Here is a 19,156-nt window from a genome sequence, read left to right on the forward strand (position 1 = left end):
CATGTAGCTGCTGGTTGGGGTGCAATAGGCTCACGGAAGTCAGGGGTTCCCCTACTGCCTTTCATGTTGTTTGTATTCATGTCCTATCTCTAGAACTAGACGATGTAAGATTCCTTGAGGACAGAGAGGGGTATATATCCACGTGGATACAGCAGCATGTGTATTTTTAAAAACAGCCCAAAGACTCTCAATTTAGTTTTAACTTTCTTAGTGCTCTAATATTTTTCACATATTATTTTCCATTCTTTCCATGCAATAGGGTCATATAAAATATGTGGTTACTTACCATTATAATAGTATTTCACTGAATATCATTGAATTAGACTCACAAAGGCATAAGAAGCCTAGATTTTAACAAAACTTTGAGCTAAAACAGATTTTAAGCCTTATTTTGTGAGGTTTATATATTGTTGAATTCCCCCATAGTTCTTGGTGATATACTTTGTATACAGCAGGTGCTCATTAAATATTAAACTACTGAAGATATTAGATAAGTTATTTTAATATCAGTAGAAATCTTCTGGGGACTGTGTTGGGAGAATGCTTCAAGACAGGAAAAAAGCCAATGAAGCAGTTTATTAAATAAAAGTGCAGGAGCCTAGAAACAAAATGTGTTACTCTTGAGGGGAAATTTTGCAGTTTTTTAAAAAAAGTTATCTTGGTTATTCTAGTTTTAGAAAAGTATAAAAAGTTAAATTTAAATTTAGAAAAGGTTGTTTTTAAAGTTGCCAGCACAATTGTACACAAAGTGCAGAACTGACAGAAGCAAGACTTATTTCATTTTAATTCAAGCACTCTAGAAAGAGGGGGCGGAGAGCCACCGTCAGACAGAACAAAAGGAAGCTGAAAGGGTTGTTCAGAATGGCGGCAGGAAGAGCACTCAGTAGGAACACTTGGGAGGACTTGAATCGGGCCAGTCATGAAGAAGCAGCACTTCCATAGCCTTCAGGAGGACCCCACAGGAGACTTTCTCTCTACTCCAACACTCATCTGGCCACTCAGAATATGGCCATAAATTGGGGTGTTAATGAAGGTGTTAGTGTAAACGAAATAGGCTTGATGTGTGAAGGGACAAAGAAACCCTCAGATTTCTAATAGTGGGAACAATCACAAAACAGACACATCTTTAAAGCAAAATGAACACATTCTTGAAGTGTGGCTTATTTGAAAGATTCCTAGAAAAGATCAGAGAATAATTAAACTGTCTGAACCCTGAAGTCCCAAGCCAGGGGAGTTTTATAAAGAGGAAGAGAAAGCGAGTAAAATCACAAAACGTCTGGAGAAGTCACTGAAGCAGCCGCGTGGGTGCACGATTTATGCCTCTGTCTTAATGTTTTTAAATCTTGTTTCAAATGGCATTTAAAAGTTAAAAGTTAATATGTAAATGTGAACTTACACTCACATTTATATTAATTAGAAATCACTTATCTTTAAAAATAAACCTAATGAATAAGAGAGTCTCATCTCTGACATTCAACTGTGAGGTCACAGAAGATGACAGAACTGCACCTGCTCTGAATCAGCTGAAACATGACCTCTGCTCGTTCAATCTTAAAACAGCAGGTATTATATGTTCTTTTGTTTTGTTTTGTTTTGTTTTTGTATCTTACTATGTCTTGGGACTATTCCAAGTGCTTTCTGCATTTCTCTTGATCTTCACAAAAACTTCATAGATAGGTATTCTTATTTTTCTCACTTTATTTATAGCCATGAACACTGAGGCAAAGAGAGTTATGCTAAGTAATCTGATAATGCTTATGCTACAAATAGATGGTTAAGCCAGAAATCAAAGCCAAACACTTTAAATCCAGGGTCCAAGCTCTCCCATTTCCTACATTTCACCTTTTAAAACAGCAACCCAGTAACTCTATATGACTTCATTTTACTTGTCTGCACAGCGCTTATTGTTTTATTTATGCCTCCATGTCCCACTGTAATGGAAATCCCATGACAGCAGGGATCTTGTCTATCTTGCTCATTTGCTCATCACTTATTTGCTAAGAAGCGGCCTCACATATAATAGGTATTCAATACATATCTGTGGAATGAAAAATGAATCAATAATTTATCATACCCTGAATTTCAGGCATGAAATAGTGATAAAAAATATTGAAGGTCATGGCTTTCAAATTGTGTTAAGTAAAGCAGAATTACCTCACGGCTACCAGTTAGTTGTAGCTAATGGGGAGTCTGGTTGGGTAGGCAGTTGTGAAACTGTCTCTTCTTTTATCAGGGAAGTGCTACTTCATATGCACTGAAATCAAAGAGATCTGAGTTCAAATACAGACTTCTGGCTAGCCCAAGTGTCTTTCTTTTGTCAGTTCATTTTGTTCATTAGATTCCATATATAAGTGACATCATATGGTATTTGTCTTTCTCTGACTGGCTTATTTCACTTAGCATAATAATCTCCAAGTTCATCTACGCTATCACAAAGGTAAGAGTTTCTTCTTTTTTCATGGCTGCACAATATTCTATTGTGTACATGTACCACAGCTTTTTTATCTACTCATCTACTGATGGTCATTTGGACTGTTTACAGATCTTGGCTATTATAAGTTTCTTAACCTCTTGAAAATAATCAGTTTCTCATGCAAAATTGTGATGATGATAGCATCTAACTCACAGTGTAAATAAAAGGATTAAATGGGGGTAATGTGTATGAAACAATACATTTAATAGCTTTACACAAGCTATTCTTTAGAAGCTATTCTCTCTCTCTCTCTCTCTCTCTCTCTCTCTCTCTCTCTCTCTCTCTAATTGATTTTTTAAAGAAGCAAATAAAAATATTATGGCTGAGTTTATCAGTACAAAAGTACATCTGTGATTAGTAAAAAGCTCTGTTAGTTCAAATATCTGTTCAAACGAATACCTATGTAGACTTTAAAATGATCAAAGTATTTGTTAATCAAATATATTAGACAGACTTACCTCGGCTAATCAGACCTATTTTTATGCTATGTGTACTTCAGATTTAGGTTTTGTCTAAATGCACAGATTGAATGATATAAACCAAAGTTGAACTTACAATTGTTTTAAATTAGTGGCTTGTAGAGTTTTTCAAAGATTGCTGTAACCAGACCTTCCACCCCACATGCCTTTTGGCATTTCCACTTTACCACTGCTCCCATAAAGAGGTGGAGTCTATGTCTCCTCTCTTAAAATATGGCTGGCTTATTTCAAACTGACACTGCAGGGCTTCCAGATAAGTGTAAGACTTCAGGGACCTTTCAGCTTCTGTTTTCATCCCCTTAGAAGCCAATTACTACATAAAGTGGTGCAGCTACCTTGCTAGAAAGATCATGTAGAGCAAGCATGTCAAACTCAAATGCTAACATGGGCCAAATAAACAAGCTTTAAGTGTATGTGGGCTGCAAAAAAACAAAAGCTTCAATTTTCATAGAAACGTAGGTTTATTTTGATAGAGATACAAAGGGCTGAATAGAAAGGGCTGAAATAAATGAGTAATCGTTAACATAAAGTAATGGAACATGTTAATAAAAATTAACATTTTTTCTTGAACATTAACTTACCAGACACTGAATAACTGCACAAATTAATAAGCATAATGCAAATAAACCTATTTTTCTTGTTCTCCAAAAGAGAAATATTTCCTGTTGCACACACCAAACAAGTCAGTACAAGACTAATGACATAGCAATCGGCTGCTAAAATATTTGCTGCTAGTATTAGTGGAGAGAAATGGTGCGCCTGCGCATAAGGCCTTAAGGGAAATGAATGCAACACGATTACTAGTATAGTAATCAGTCATTAGCAAACTTGTAGTTCGTTATTATTAATTATGTGTAACAGGATATTATAAAAATTGAGTTACGAAATTTTCATTAAAATGTTTCTTACATACTTTTATATTAGCTGGGCCGCAAAAAATATGCGTTGTGGGCTGCACGCGGCCCATGGGTCGCAAGTTTGACATGCTTGACGTAGAGAGACAGACAGACCTAAATAATCTCTAGCTGCTCTAGCCAGTTCAGGTGAGGCACAAAACACGAGTGTAGTCATCTTGAATCCTCTAGACCCAGATGGGCCACCCTATTTGACCCCATATGGATGAAAGACAAGCTGTACCTGATGAAGCCTAGTCTGATTGCAGAACACTGAGGAAAAAAAATGATTTTTAAGCCATTAAAGTTTGGAATGGTTATTTACACAGTAATAAATGTCAATTACTCCAAGTAGTCTTAGTGACTGGATATGATCATATAATCATGCAGAAGAATTAAATCTGTGTACCAGCCAATAGATAAAGACTAGAAATAACTCAATAGCCCTCAGTGCTACTACTAGCTTCCTTTTTACCTGTTATGTCACTTATTATCTGTGAACCTCCTTTAGAGAATAGTGACAGCTATCTTACACAACTATCTCGAGAACTGTATCAAATAAGCAGAAAAAAAAGCATATTTGAAAACTAATGAGAATTATTCAAAAAGAATGAACTACTATTATAATTTGTAAGTGTGCTCCTACAGATGTACTTTATGCACTAGCCTGTCTACTTATAATAATAGCTCTTCTGTGTACTCTCTTCCAGTTGATAGATTTCTGTTAATCAGCTTCTCTTTAAGGAAATAGTCAAAGTAGTTTAAAATCCCCTAAATGAAAATTGGTGCACAAAGACATCAAATATTATTAAAGAAATGGCAAGATGAATATTATAATGGCCATTTTGTATCTGTAAATGTGATTTCTAGCTTATTTTAACTGCTATACTAAAACCTCATGGTACAGTCAATAGTATTATGTGCGTTCCATTAATAAGAAGAAAATATCCTCAAACATAATTTCTAATTTACAAGCTTATGACAAGTTCATGCTGCAGGACAATTGGACTTGATAGTATGTCTTAGAATGATAGAAGGCCACTATTAACACTATCATAATTGTATACCTATTGCATCAAATCTGACATTGCAGTTTAATATATTTTGCTGAGTGAGCACACCATTTTATGGCTTCCTAGTGAAATCAAAACTAACCCAGATGTTTTCACTTTTCAAATATAATTCACTGCAAGGTTTTAAAACTGCCATCTCTTTTCTTCCATTTTTCTAAAAGATTGATGCCCTGGCATTCGTTTATTCCACAAGAGCTTATAATGGGTCAATGAGTCAGTAGTGAACACCTCCATTAACTGTATTAATTTACACTATGTCACCTTAATGTCATTTTGTGGCAGCTACCTTTTCTGACATCTACATAGTTATTCAAAAGTAATATAACAGCTATTGAATGCATTAAGGAAAATCAGTATAAGAACTTCACAAAGTTGAATGTCATTGTTACCAAGACTATACTGGAGAAATAAAAGATATAAAGTAAAAACTAACTGGTCTGTTTTAACTCTGCAAACCTCTCTCCTGAGAGGCTACTTCACCAGCAGTCCTTCTCTGCCCAGCTTGTATTCATTTCCACCAGAAGACTGACATTAATAATGAGAGACAGAATAAAACCATCGACTCTCGACTCTGCTCTACTTATCCCTTATGTGATTGTCTAAGTAGATATTGTAGAGATACTTTTCTTTAAAAATGGAAAATCATTTCTTTACAATTATATCACATAGCTGTTTAGTTTTACAGCTTAGGGATAAAAAAACAGAAAGCTCAGCAGAAAAATAGTTAGCAAAACTATTATTACTCTTGGTAACATATTCTTTCCTGCTAAATATGGTATTATTTTAGGGAGAAATATTGTACACTTTAATCAATATATTTAAATATGAATTTAGAAAATCTCAAAGTACCACCAGTATTACAAAATATTTTAAACATTCTCTTAATGAGAAACCCAAAATTCTTACGCTAGAAGGAAAAGATTGATATATTTGAACACACACACACACACACACACACACACACACCACCAACAACAACCTAAACATAATTGAAATACAGTAATACTAGAGGCCTGGTGCACAAAATTTGTGCACGGGTAGGGTCCCCTAGGCCTGGCTGGTGATCAGGGCTGATCAGGTTCCCCGCCTTCCCATCTCCCCGCCTCCTCCTTCCCTCATGCCCTCATCGCCCTGCCACCACCGCTGGTCGCCTGCTATGTTCCGTGCCAACCCCTGGTGGTCAGTGCACATCATAGCAAATGAGCAAACTCTCGTTCTTCCGTTGAACTCCCAAGGGGACACTTTGCATATTAACCTTTTATATGTTTAGACTAGAGGCCCGATGCACGAAATTTGTGCAAGGGGTTCGGCCCCCACCACCGCAGTGGCCGCCTCTGCCTCGGATTCCACCGCCTGGGCTTCATCCAGAAGGACATCCAGTCTAATTAGCATAATGTGCTTTTATTATTATAGATTATTATAGATAGCAAAACTGAAAGACTGAGAAGTCATATTTGCAATGCAACTTTTTGCAATTTCAAGGATCTTTTTCAAATCAATAAAAGAAAGAGATATGACTTGACTGAAAATGGGCAAAAAATATGAGCAAGTTTACAGGTCAATAAATTTATGAGTAATGCACAACTTAACTCATAATTAATGAAATGCAAGCCAAAACAAAGACAACTCCATTTTTACTTACCAGATTAGCCAAAGTTATGCTGTTTATTAATAATAGCAGTGATGGGGGCATGGGGAAGGAGACATCCACACACTGTTGTATGGAGTAAATTATCATCTTTGGGAACCATGGTCTGGCAATATCTTTCAAAATTAATAATGTATATATAGCCTTTGAACCACCAGTCCCATTAACAGAAATCATCCTTTACATGGATACAAAAAGTTCATCAAGATGTCTATATAAGAATGTTTACTGTAACTTTGAGTTTAGTAGAAACAATCAGAGTTACAAAGACAAACAATCCATCAATAAGAGATTATGACAATAAGTTATTGTATTGCATGCATTGTGCAGCCTTTAAAAAGAAAGGGACTACATGGGAATATTCCAAGATACATTATCGTGAAACATAAAAGGGGTAGGGTGGCAGCAGAGAACTAAAAATGACAGCAATCCATGTCATGCCAAGCTGGGGAAATGCACTTCTCATGAACTAACGAAGTCGGGAAGTGGAGGGATGCTACCTGTTTGGATTCATGGGCTACTTGAGAATAAAAATAAAACACCTCCCATATTAGCAGAGCACTGCTGGTCTTTGTCCTTGATGATGTCACCCCAGGAGCCAAAGATCATAATAACAAAATGTAAATGTTTCTGAAAAGTTTCAGAACATGTAAGAATTCTTCCAGCACTTTTAGAAGGAAAAGTCTAGTATGGGCATTGATCATCAGAGACTGACATGCAACTTGATGAGATATTTGGTGATCAAAAGCATCAATAAAGTGCTCAAGATAGAAAGTAAAGCCTAAAATTCTATCTATATTCATAAATTAGAATGACTAACTGATGTATGTGTGGGCTTGTGGATGAATCTTTGAATTAAGTTGTAAAGCCAAGTTTCTCTCTCTCTCTCTCTCTCTCTCTCTCTCTCTCTCTCTCTCTCTCTCTCTCTCTCTCTTTTGAGGATGTCAAATAGAAGTGGACAGGCATTTTTAGTTAAAAGAGTTTGCCACTATATGGTTACAAAACTCTGAATTAAGATATGCATAGTCTTACCTAGAATAGGAAGTCTTAAAATACAGGTAAGAATATTTAACTCCCATATAACATATTTATTGAATGCTTTTTATGAACAGTGCAAATTCTAGAATCCTATGGACTCTCCATTTTCTTTTAATGCTCAAAATGTTATTATATATTAAACAAACTCTCTCCCTGATTTTGCTGGTCTTAAATCAGTTTAAATGATGTTTTTTGAGTTTAATTTCTCAGTCAAGTTATAAGTCTGTTAAGAGGACAATGTGGGCCTTAAGAGTTTAACATAGTAAGGATACATGTTAAATTATTTTATTTCCAAGTGTGAATATGTTGTGGGTATAAATTAACATTCACTATGCAAACTAATAGAACTAAACAAAAGTTGTACCCATCCACTTTTCTTATAGTTCAGTAACATTATAATTGCCTTTTAAAAATGTTTGCAATAGATAAGCATAAATAAGAAAATTACAATTTTGACTTTAATTCACTGCTTTTTGTTGGATTAAGAACCTAAATGGAATGATATTATAACATTTTTTATCACGTATGATGACAGTAATGGGGAAAAATCTGCCTTAAAATAAAAAGGCTTAAAATAAGAAACACATATACCAGTGCAATAACCTGGTCATTTAATTTTATTAACAGGGGGAGGAGGGAATGAGAAAAATGAGAGAACAAATGTATTTTATTGTTTTGAATATAACCATTTTTTAAACAAAAGTCCATATAATGAGTAATAGGTGTTTATATTTAACAATAGTTAAGCAGTATGAACTGTAAAATTGCTCTTCTCTCTGTCTATTCCTACATATCTTGTGTGTGTTGGTTTAATCTAACGTGTATTGTTGCAAGTGTCCCCAGGCACAGTCAAGTAAAAGCTAAGGCTATACAGAAGAGCCTACATTTTAAATGGGTCTTGTCATTAATGCTTTATTAATTGCCCCAGGCTACATAAACCCAATGCAGGGCAAGCTATAACAATATGACACATTAAGGACAAATCCAATTCCTGCTGTGTTTTATGGAATGGGCCAAAAATTGAGTTAACAGCAGGAAAGTCAATTTATGGGCTTTTCTTTCCACCTCCAGATTATTCTATCTAAATTAGTAGGAATTTTTTGAAATAATGAAAGTACCTCAACTGAATAATATAAAAGAATCCTGAATCATTTTCTATGAACCTCAAAATTATTTCCTTTAGTTTCCTATTAGGATAGATGTACTACATAATTTAAAAATATGATGAAACAAAGCTGCAGTATACAATGCCCTATATGCCCACTTAAATTTAAAAATTCGAATTTCAACATATTTTTAAAGTATTTTTTATCCTTACCTGAGTATATGTTTATTGATTTGAGAGAGAGAGAGAGGAAAAAAGGGAAGGGAGGAGGGAAGGGGAGAGAGAGAAAGAGAAACATTGATGTGAGAGAAAAACATCCACTGGTTGCCTCTTGTACACTCCCGGACCAGGGATGGAACCCACAACCTAGGTATGTGCCCTTACCAAGAATCTAACCAGCAACAAACTTTTGGTGTACTGGATGACACTCCAACCAACTGAGCCACCCGGATAGGGCTCAACATATGTATAACTTAAATTAATATCCTATATACCTATATAATAAAAGCCTAGGTGGTGTCACGCCCTTGTGCGACATCATCACAAGATGTCCACCACAAAATGGCCGCCACAAGATGGCTGCACACACAGAGGAGGCGGGGCCTGGCGGCCGCTCTGCACAGTGAGGCCTGGGAGTCCCGTGGCTTTGCACAGTGCGGAGGAGGCCGGTCCCATCATCTTCGTTGCCTCATGTGGAGGAGGCTGATCAGGCCAGGAGGGGAGGGCAATTGGGGGTGATCAGGCCAGCAGGGGAGGGCAGTTGTGCAGCGATTAGGCTGGCAAGGGAGGGCAATTGTGGGTGATCGGGCCAGCAGGGGAGGGCAGTTGGGGGCAATCAAGCCAGCAGGGGAGCAGTTAGGGGGTGATCAGGCAGGCAGACAGAAGCGGTTAGGGACAATCAGGCAGGCAGGCAGGCAGGCAGGCGAGCAGTTAGGAGCCAGCGGTCCTGGATTGTGAGAGGGATGTCCGACTGCCGGTTTAGGCCCGATCCTGTGGGACATCCCCCAAGGGGTGCCAGATTGGAGAGGGTGCAGGCCGGGTTGAGGGACACCCCCAACTCCCGTGCATGAATTTCATGTACCAGGCCTCTAGTCAACATGTAAAAGAGCCTACCTTTACATCAGAAGTATCTCTCTGGCTAGTTCTCCAAGACCTTGCAACTGATGAGAAGGTTCGATTTGGATGGTCAAATTTTCCATCATTTGCATTGAGGAAGAAGGTTGTGAAAGGTTCCTAAGCAAAAAAGAAAATGAAAAAGACAAAAGACACAATTTGACCCTCTGAACACAGCTTCCCTCAGTCCTCTGTAAAATATGACTCTCCTTTTCTTTTCTTTTCTTTTCTTTTCTTTTCTTTTCTTTTCTTTTCTTTTCTTTTCTTTTCTTTTTTCTGTTATTCCTCACCTGAGGATATTTTTTCATTGATTTTTCTAGAGAGAGTGGAAGTAAGGGAGTAAGAGGGAGAGAGAGAGAGAAACATTTATTGGTTGCCTCCAGGACATGCTCCTTCCATGGCCAACCAGGGATCAAACTGCAACCCAGCTATATGCCTTTGACCAGGAATCAAACTGCAGACTCTTCAGCTTGCAGTCCAGCGTTCCAACCCACTGAGCCACACCAACCAGGGCAAAATATGACTTTCTTTGAAACCCAATTAAGGTGGAAACAGTGTAGGGTCCTGAAAAGATGACCATGCCAAGGAATCAGCAGGTGCTGGTCTGGGCCTGACTAGGTCAGTAAACATCACTCTGCAACCTTGGTAGGTCATTTTGCCTCTTGGGCTTCAGCCTTCTGATCTATAAAATGATGGTGCTATGTGATTTTGCACTACTGGCCATTTACAACTCAGATTTTCTTCCTCACAGCTAAGGTCATATGTAGTAACACTACAATAAGAAAATCATCCTGACACTTGTTCATGACAATATGGAATTAAGTAGGAAACATCCATCTTGGATTACCAATCAAAGTTGACTAATATACTCATACCACATTATGGTCTGATGATCATTTTAAAATACAAATCCCTGCTTGAAGTTCTCCCATATCTTTTCAGAGCTCTTCGGAGAAACTATAAACTACTTAATTTGTTCTTCTAGTTTCCTGTGACATATTTACAATGACAGTGTCTGTCACCCAAAACATCCTACCTTATAATAGAGAAACATGCAAATTGACCGCAACTCCGCTATGCCCATGATTGGGCCTGCGAGAGGCTGGGGGCGGGACTCTGGATGGCCTATCCTGCCGTTGAGAAGACCAAGATGGCTGCGCCCAATCCTCTTAGTTCCGGGGGTCCTGGGGGCGATCACCCTGGGGGGGGCGTGGCCGGGCCCAGCCAGCTGCTCCCGGGGGTCCCTGGGAACATTGCAGGCATGTGGTTGCTGAGACCCAGACCAGGCCTCTGGCCACAGATTCATAGCTTTGCGGAGACCTAGGGCAGGGATCTGCCTCATCTGCAGAGAGACAGAGGTTCTGCAGTGCCCCCAAGACGTGGGTGGGCCCAGCCAGGGATCAAGGGGCATGGAAGGACTCCTGGCAGAGGGCAAGGACCCTCACCCCTGAGGCGGGGGTTGAGGGGTGGAGCCACCTCAGTGAAGGGGTGCTGCACTGCAGGGTACTGGACTGACTGACGTGATTCAGAGAAGCTCCCAGTGCTAATGGGCCTTGCTCAGGCAGCCTTCACACTTCAGAGGCAGTGACTACTGCTCCTGCCTTGACCCAAAAGCAAGCTCGCTACACCCTGCCCCATAGCAGAGCATGCCTCGGCAGTGAGTGGGAAGCCTTCCACCTGCTTCGGAGAAGGGGGGGGGGGCAGTAAAGAATGGGGGGAGAGGAAAGAATGTGGAGCATCCGCAATGAAGAGGTGCTTGAGAAAGAGGCTCGGAAGCCTGACTGGAAGGTTTGTTCTGTTTGCTGGGCGGCTGCCCCTTAGGAAGTGCAAAGAGCATGACTCTGAGGGCTTCCTGTGTGCTGGGTCAAGTTCCACAGCCAACTGGAATTGGCCTCAGTTTCGTGGTCTGTAAAATGGATGAAGCATGTCCCAGTGCCTTCACTGAGCTTTGATGGCCAATTGAGATACTATATAAAGAAAATGAGGGAAGAAGTGAGAAAGAAAAGGAAGGACAAGAAACACAAAAGAAAGACTTTAAGGAACCTGTAAACCCATTGTCACTTAAATAGGGAATATAGTCAATAGTGTTGTAATGATGGTATGATGCCAGGTGGGTACTAGAAATATTGGGGAACACTTTGTAAAGTATATGATTGTCTAACCACTATTCTGTAACTAATATAAAACCTGAAACCAATACAAAATAATGTTGAATGTAAAAAAATGAAAATTGGAGTGAAATTTTTATAAATTTCAAAGTTTAAATAAAAGCTGTAAAGGAAGGAAGGTGAGAATAAAAAGTGTTTTTCATTTTGCCACTTCATTAAAAAGACAGTTGTCTTTATGTGATGCTTTTATACTTTTCTAAGTCATTATCTCATTTTAATTTCCGGGCAACTTAAAGACAAGATAAGTTCCCTCCACTATTCAAAGAAAGGAAATCTTGGTGTCTGGTCCTAATGATTCAATCGTCAAGCCCTTATTGTAAAGCAGGGTTAGTAAAATTTTCTGTGCAGGGTCATATCTATACTAATAAAAGCCTTGGGGGTGATCAGGCCAGCAGGGGAGGATATTTGGGGGCAATCAGGCCCGCAGAGGAGCAGTTAGGAGGCAATCAGCCAGCAAGGAAGCAGTTAGGGGGCAATCAGGCAGGTAGGTGAGCGGTTAGGAGCCAGCGGTCCCAGACTGTGAGAGGGATGTCCAACTGCAGGATTAGGCCCGATTCCACAGGAATTGGGCCTAATCCTGCAGTTGGACATCCCCCAAGGGGTCCCATATTAGAGAGGGTGCAAGCTGGGCTGAGGGACACCCTCCCCAGTGCACGAATTTTGTGCACCGGGCCTCTAGTGTTTACATAGTTGGAAACCAAGAAACAACTTTACCACAAGGTCTTAATATATTTAATACTAATGATTTTTCTATAGTTGTGTTGGGAGAGAGGCATTATTGCTGATGTCATTAAATTTGCTTCCATATGTAAAAGGATTAAATAACTTTCATTCTTACTAAGGATTTCTTAGCTATCTATAACAAAGATAAATATATATTTCCTTTTTCATGGTTCAATTCTTCACTCAAGTCTAGGATGAATGATGTCACTTCTAGGTTCAATAATGCTAAGAAATCTTTCCTAAATATTTAGGGTTTTTCTTTAACATACGCTAGTAATCTCTTCATTCTTCTATATCCATAAAATATTATTTTGCCCCTTTCAAATTCCCTTATTGTTATTAGCCATAAAGTCCAACTGTCTGGCAACAACTACAAATATTCATCTTCTTCAGTACCTTCCTATAATTTAGTGTGCTTAGATGTCATCAATTTTATAAATTTGTAATGTATCACCAATATTTCATGTTCACTATTGAATGACAGAAAAATATCATGAAAGAGAAAATATGTAGAATGATAGATATAACAATGTATAGGTAAAGGGGGTAAAAATTAGATATACATCCTGGAATTCCATATTACTGTTTAAGATTTTAAGTGATATGAGAGACAAATGGCAAAATCAACTTATAAAAAATTATGAGATTTCTTTCACTAATTAATTTGCTTTTTAGAGTTTTAACTCACTATTAAATACAAGGTAGTTAATGCAGTGTATCTTATCATTAAATTAAATTAAAGTGAGAATATTAAAATTCTATAAATAGTAATGGTAAATTGAATAAAATGTGACAAATCTAAGTTTGAATCTGGTGGAAGCATTTACCTCTCTTAGACAAGTTACTTAATCTCAAATAATTGTATTAAGCATCTTGGTTCCTTCATCAGTATTAACTGGAATGACAATACCTTGGGGGTAATTAAGTAAGATTAAATAATATTGAGAAAGCTTGATGTATCTTACCGGATCCAGAGTTATAAAAATGACTACCAGCCTTCTGTACTATGTCAAGTATTCACTGCTGGGATCAGCCCCAGAATGCCTATTCCCGAGACAACTCTTCCAGATTCAGATTCTTAGTTCCTTAGGTCTTACTCATCTTTGAATCCTTAGATCCCAGCACAACACTTGGCTCATAGTTAGTGTCGAATATATGTTTGTTGAACACAGCTAAACAAAGATAGCGTTGGAAGATGGGGTATGGCTGGGTAAGAATAAGATATAGTTTTTCTTGTTAGTTCTTAATCACTAGTTCAACCAAAAAGTTGTATGTTGAGAATCCACTTTGTTATTTTAGGATGCTGATTTTTATTTTTTATTTTTTCCTCTTTAGATAGTAGACAGAGATTAGTCCAGAGGGGTCAGACTTATTTCAGTGATATTTTTAAAATATATTTTTATTGATTTTAGAGAGAAAAGGAGAGGGAGAGATAAAAATATCAATGATGAGAGAGAATTACTGATCAGCTGCCTCCTGCACGCCCCCTATTTGGGGATCAAGCCTGCAACTCGAGGATATGCCCTGACCTGGAATCTTACTAGTACTAGTAATCGCTGGGTTCCCGGGTCAACACTCCACCACTGACATAACCTATTAAATAGTTGTGAGCAAAGTCCCATTTATATATGTAAAGCCTTACTTATCATCAACCGTTAAAAGCTGATCTCTACCACAACCTAAATGATCCTTCCTGGTTTTTAACCCTTAACAAACACCTGCCAAGAATAGTACAGATGGGCATAGTGAAAAGAAATCAGAAATTGAAGAATTATTTTTATTTTTGGTTTTGAAGTTTATGAATCTAGTGGCTCCTAAAAGCAGAGAACACTAAAGAATTCCATGTTTCATTGTTTTAAGTAGCTTTTAAGAAGATTTGATTAACAGCTGTTTTAGGGTCACAGACTACATGACATATCATTCTCATTATTCCTAAAGGCCTCCAGCTGCTACACTGGTAGAGTGTACACTAATAGAAATTGATAACCTATTTGTTTAAGAGTGAGTATTGATTTTTCAAGCTCTGATTGCCATGGAGAATCTTTATCCAAGTGTTTCCCTATTACCTTCCTAGCACACTGGAAGGCCTTTCTTTTATATTTGACTCATGCTTAACTAAGGTAGAGGATCAAATGCTATATTAAGCTTAAGGTAATTTTTTCTTCTTTGCCTAACATATTCTGATTGAACTATTTTCTAGATATTTTGTTATTACACTAAAAAATCTTTTGGCTTAGAAAATCAAATGTACAAATGAATGAATATTGAATGGAAATTTCAGATATTAAAATATTGGCACATGTTTGGCTTTAAAAACTTTAGGTTAATCCTGTAATATCAATGGCTGATGGCAGACTTCCTTCTCCTAATTACATTCACCCCAAGGTCACTTCATATCTTCCAAACCTTTTTCAGTGCTGCAAAATAAAATTAACCTTTTTTGTACTGGTTAGTACCTGTCCTACTGAATTCTACTATAACCTTTAACCACCTGCAAAGACACTAACAACTTTCCTGCCTTTCAATGGTTACAGACCATAATTCCATCCGAAGCCATTTTACTCTGTTCCCTGCTCCTCTTCTCTTTAGCCAACTTGCATATTCTTTTCGCTTAGATTTTTGCTCAGTCATCTCATAAGAATCTTAATTCTTAAGTCCCTCTCCCCTTGTTCTTTTCTTCTTTCCTTAACTTCATTTTATTTTAAACAAAGCCCATTTATGGGTAATAGGTAGTGTTTGGGATATAACTATATCAAAGAAAATATGTATATATTTATATCTATATTTTGTTATTCCTCATCCTAGGACATTTTTCCATTGACTTTTAGAGAGAGTGGAAGGAAGGAGGAGAGACACACAGAGAGAACATCAATGTGAGAGAGATGCATTGATTGGTTGCCTTCCACACGCGCCCTGATCAGGGTAGGGGATGGAGCCTGAAACCAAGGTATGTGCCCTTGACCTGAATTGAACCTGGGACCCTTCAGTCCACAGGCCGGTGCTCTATCCACTGAGCCAAACTGGTTAGAGCAAAAAGATGTATATTTTGAATTGGTATGAAAGGTAATAAATACTAAAAGGAAGGGAACTAAGAGTTACTGGGCACCTTTCTGTGCTTGGCACTATACTACCTCAGTTAACTCAATCCTCACTATTATCCTTAAGAGTAGGAATAATTATTCCTGTTTTATGTTTGAGACAGTTCAAAATCACATTCTGGGAAATGGAGGAACCATTATTTCCACTGTGCTTTGTTTAACTTCGGAAGTTTATTTTCTCACATCACTTTGGAAAGAAACCAGAAGTATCTTAGAATCTCTAAGTCCTATTAATTAACCTATTCACCATGCTCTTGATTAAGAATTCCTCATCTTTCTCTAAGTAAACATGCAATTATTTAACATCAGTAATCAAGACAAACATCACAGCCGAAACCGGTTTGGCTCAATGGACAGAGCGTCGGTCTGAAAGGTCCCAGGTTCGATTCCGGTCAAGGGCATGTACATTGGCTGCGGGCACATCCCTGGTAGGGGGTGTGCAGGAGGCAGCTGGTCGATGATTCTCTCTCATCGATGTTTCTAGCTCTCTATCCCTCTCCCTTCCTCTCTGTAAAAAATCAATAAAATAAAAAAATAAGTAAAAAATAAATAAAGATAAACATGACAACAGTATTTAACTCAGTAGCATTATTTTTTGTTTTTAATTACAACATTTGCAAAAGTGTTTCTAATATTTTTTTCACTAGAAATAAATATTTTTAAAAATATAATATGGTTTATGCTCAGCTGGTGTGGCGCAGTGGTTGCGCATTGACTCATGAATCAGGAGGTCAAGGTTTGATTCCCTGTCAGGCACATGCCTGGGTTGTAGGCTGGATCTAGTAGGGGGAGTGCAGGAGACAGTGATGGATGTTGATGTTTCTTTCTCATCGATGTTTCTATCTCTCTCTCTCTCTCTCCCTTCCTCTCTCTCTAAAATCAATAAAAACATTTATTAAAAAATAAAAATATATATATTATGGTTTAAACAGACTCTTGGGTAAGTTTTTAAAGCAACCTACAATTTATAAAGGAAGTCCCAAATTTTAAACAATTGATTTATAAGTTAATTATCATTGCAAAATCTATGTGATTTCCTAAAAATTATGATTAAATGTTTGACAAATGGATTTTGAATAGACTGACTGAATATATTGAATTCAGAAGGTACATTGGTTATTAAGGCCAGAGAATAAAATTTAATAACCTCTATATATGCTATATGTTCAGGTTAAGATAAAAAATGAAAACATTCTAAGTAAAATGTGTCCTTTTATACTACTTAATATCAAGAAACTCCAAACTCTGCTAAAATAGTTTATTCATCATTTGCCCAATGGTGCTAGCAAGAAAAGGAGTCTTTTCAGAGTCATGATTTAGACAAGTGACTTCACTGGTAGTTTGTCTATAATATTTTTAATTTAAAGTAATGTGGTATGAAGTTAATTAGGATTTTAAATTATTATCATTGTCATACTAAATATATTGACTGAAACTAACAATGAGTTTAATGACTTTGGGCCTAAAATGCTTGAAAGGTAAAGATATTGCAGACACTTTAACCTGTATTTTGTTTTTATGGACAAATTTTTAGTAACATGGATTTTAATGAATTTTCTACTTCATAAACTCCTATTAAGATTGGATGAGGAAATCATAATTCCTTGGGCCATTAGGTTAAAAACTTGGTAAGCTTAGACCATGATATTTCTATTTGTAGTAGTACAACACAGGATGTGTTGGCTAAATGGGTCCCCATAAAAGCAATCCTATAGATCTGTACTGTCCACTACAGTAGCCACCAGCCACATGTAACTACTGAGTACTTGAACTACAGCTATTTAGAACTGAACTATGAATATAAAATAAATTCTGGATTTCAAAGACTTAACCAAAGAAGTAAAATATCTCAATATTAATTTTTTATTGGTTAAATATTGAAATTATAACATTTTAACACTTTGAATATATTGAGCTAACAAATATATCTATTAAAATTAATTTAACCTGTTTCTTTTTACTCTTAAATGTGGCTACTAGAAATTTTAAATTACATAAGTGGTTTACATTATATTTCTGTCTTTAGCACAACTATGGGTAGTACTAAAAGGGCATCTATAGAATATACATGTGTATAGCATTTCTGCCATACCCTTGCACGATTTCAAATTTGTATTCCATTAGGTTAAGTTATGATTTTTTATTTGAGAAAGTGTTTAGCTTATCAGGAATAAAAGAGTATAAACTGAAATCAAGCTGTTAATAATAAGTACTTTTATGGATTCACACAAGTCTTATAAATCTGACTTCATACTAATTTGATTACACATAAACACTGAATTTCACTTTATATATTTCAAAGTACTATCATATATAGGATATTTTAGTACTTAATATATATATTTTAATATATATTCTCATTTATTTCTCAGAACACCCTCCTTGATAATGTTTTTTCACAAATGGTTCCTGACTTTTTTTTTAATCTCCAAAATACTTGAGAGAGGTGTCTCACTCCCCGCATGGCAGTGGTTCAGTACAGCAATAATTGTCCTTGATGGGACAGGAGGTGATATGAAAAGGCCTCTCAGGTTGAATATCTCTGGTTTACATGCTTTCTAAAGGTTTCCTTCTCTAACAGTTTTGGAAGTCCCTCTTCGAGTTACATGTGCACTATCTAGATGAAGTCAAATAGACTGTGCAGCTTGGGAATTATATCTCATGGGCTCCTTACGCCCAGGTATGTTTTTCCTTGGCTTCCAGAGTGAATCCTAAACAGCAAACAGAACTTTAACTTTACTGACACTTTTTCTCTATTTTTTTTAACATCCTTGCTGATATTTTGTTATAACATTTACAACATACACATTTAATAAGTTATTTCTCACTAATGGCACTAATGGTTGAGTTTGGTTTTATGGCCTGACCACCTGGTGGTCAGAGAATCTAATTTATTAGTCATTTTGTTTTCTTGTTTGCCTATTTGTGAGCCTAAATTAAATGAGAATATATTTTATGTCCACTATAAAGGACACCAGCTCTTGAAGATCTTGACTGGCAAATTTTTGTGCTTCTGTGTTTAGTTTTAACATGTGGCTGAAACTGCAGCAAAGAAACCATAATTTATCTCTACATATTTGTGTCTGTAATTCAGGAAAGCCTTTACTTCTTTTGTGTGTGTGAAGTATTTTCCTATATGTGGATATTATTAATAAATTATTACAACCCATAAACTAAAGGTGTTCTGTTCTGATTGATTTATAGTGGTAAAAGTCATTTACATAAATCTCATATTCCCCCCAAAATAACAGAAAATAAAGAAATAGAACTTCTTATACTTTTGAAGTGCTAGAGTAAAAAAATATTTCTTAGGAAACTGCTAGCTCTGAAATATTCAAGTAAAAA

The 19,156-nt window shown here is 36.9% G+C and overlaps 1 protein-coding gene across 2 annotated transcripts in view; it reads right to left on the reverse strand.

Annotated features, from left to right (window-relative positions):
• The window catches only part of NBEA (neurobeachin), an 896,160-nt gene that overhangs the window by 80,822 nt on the left and 796,182 nt on the right, over positions 1-19,156 (reverse strand). For both annotated transcript variants that reach the window (XM_028135810.2, XM_008158996.3), the window contains exon 47: positions 9,823-9,942. In XM_028135810.2, coding sequence (XP_027991611.2) covers positions 9,823-9,942 — 120 coding nt within the window. The remainder of the gene's footprint in view (positions 1-9,822; positions 9,943-19,156) is intronic.

The sequence above is a fragment of the Eptesicus fuscus genome, chromosome 8 (genome assembly GCF_027574615.1).
Source record: "Eptesicus fuscus isolate TK198812 chromosome 8, DD_ASM_mEF_20220401, whole genome shotgun sequence".
In the NCBI taxonomy this organism is placed as follows: Eukaryota; Metazoa; Chordata; class Mammalia; order Chiroptera; family Vespertilionidae; genus Eptesicus; species Eptesicus fuscus.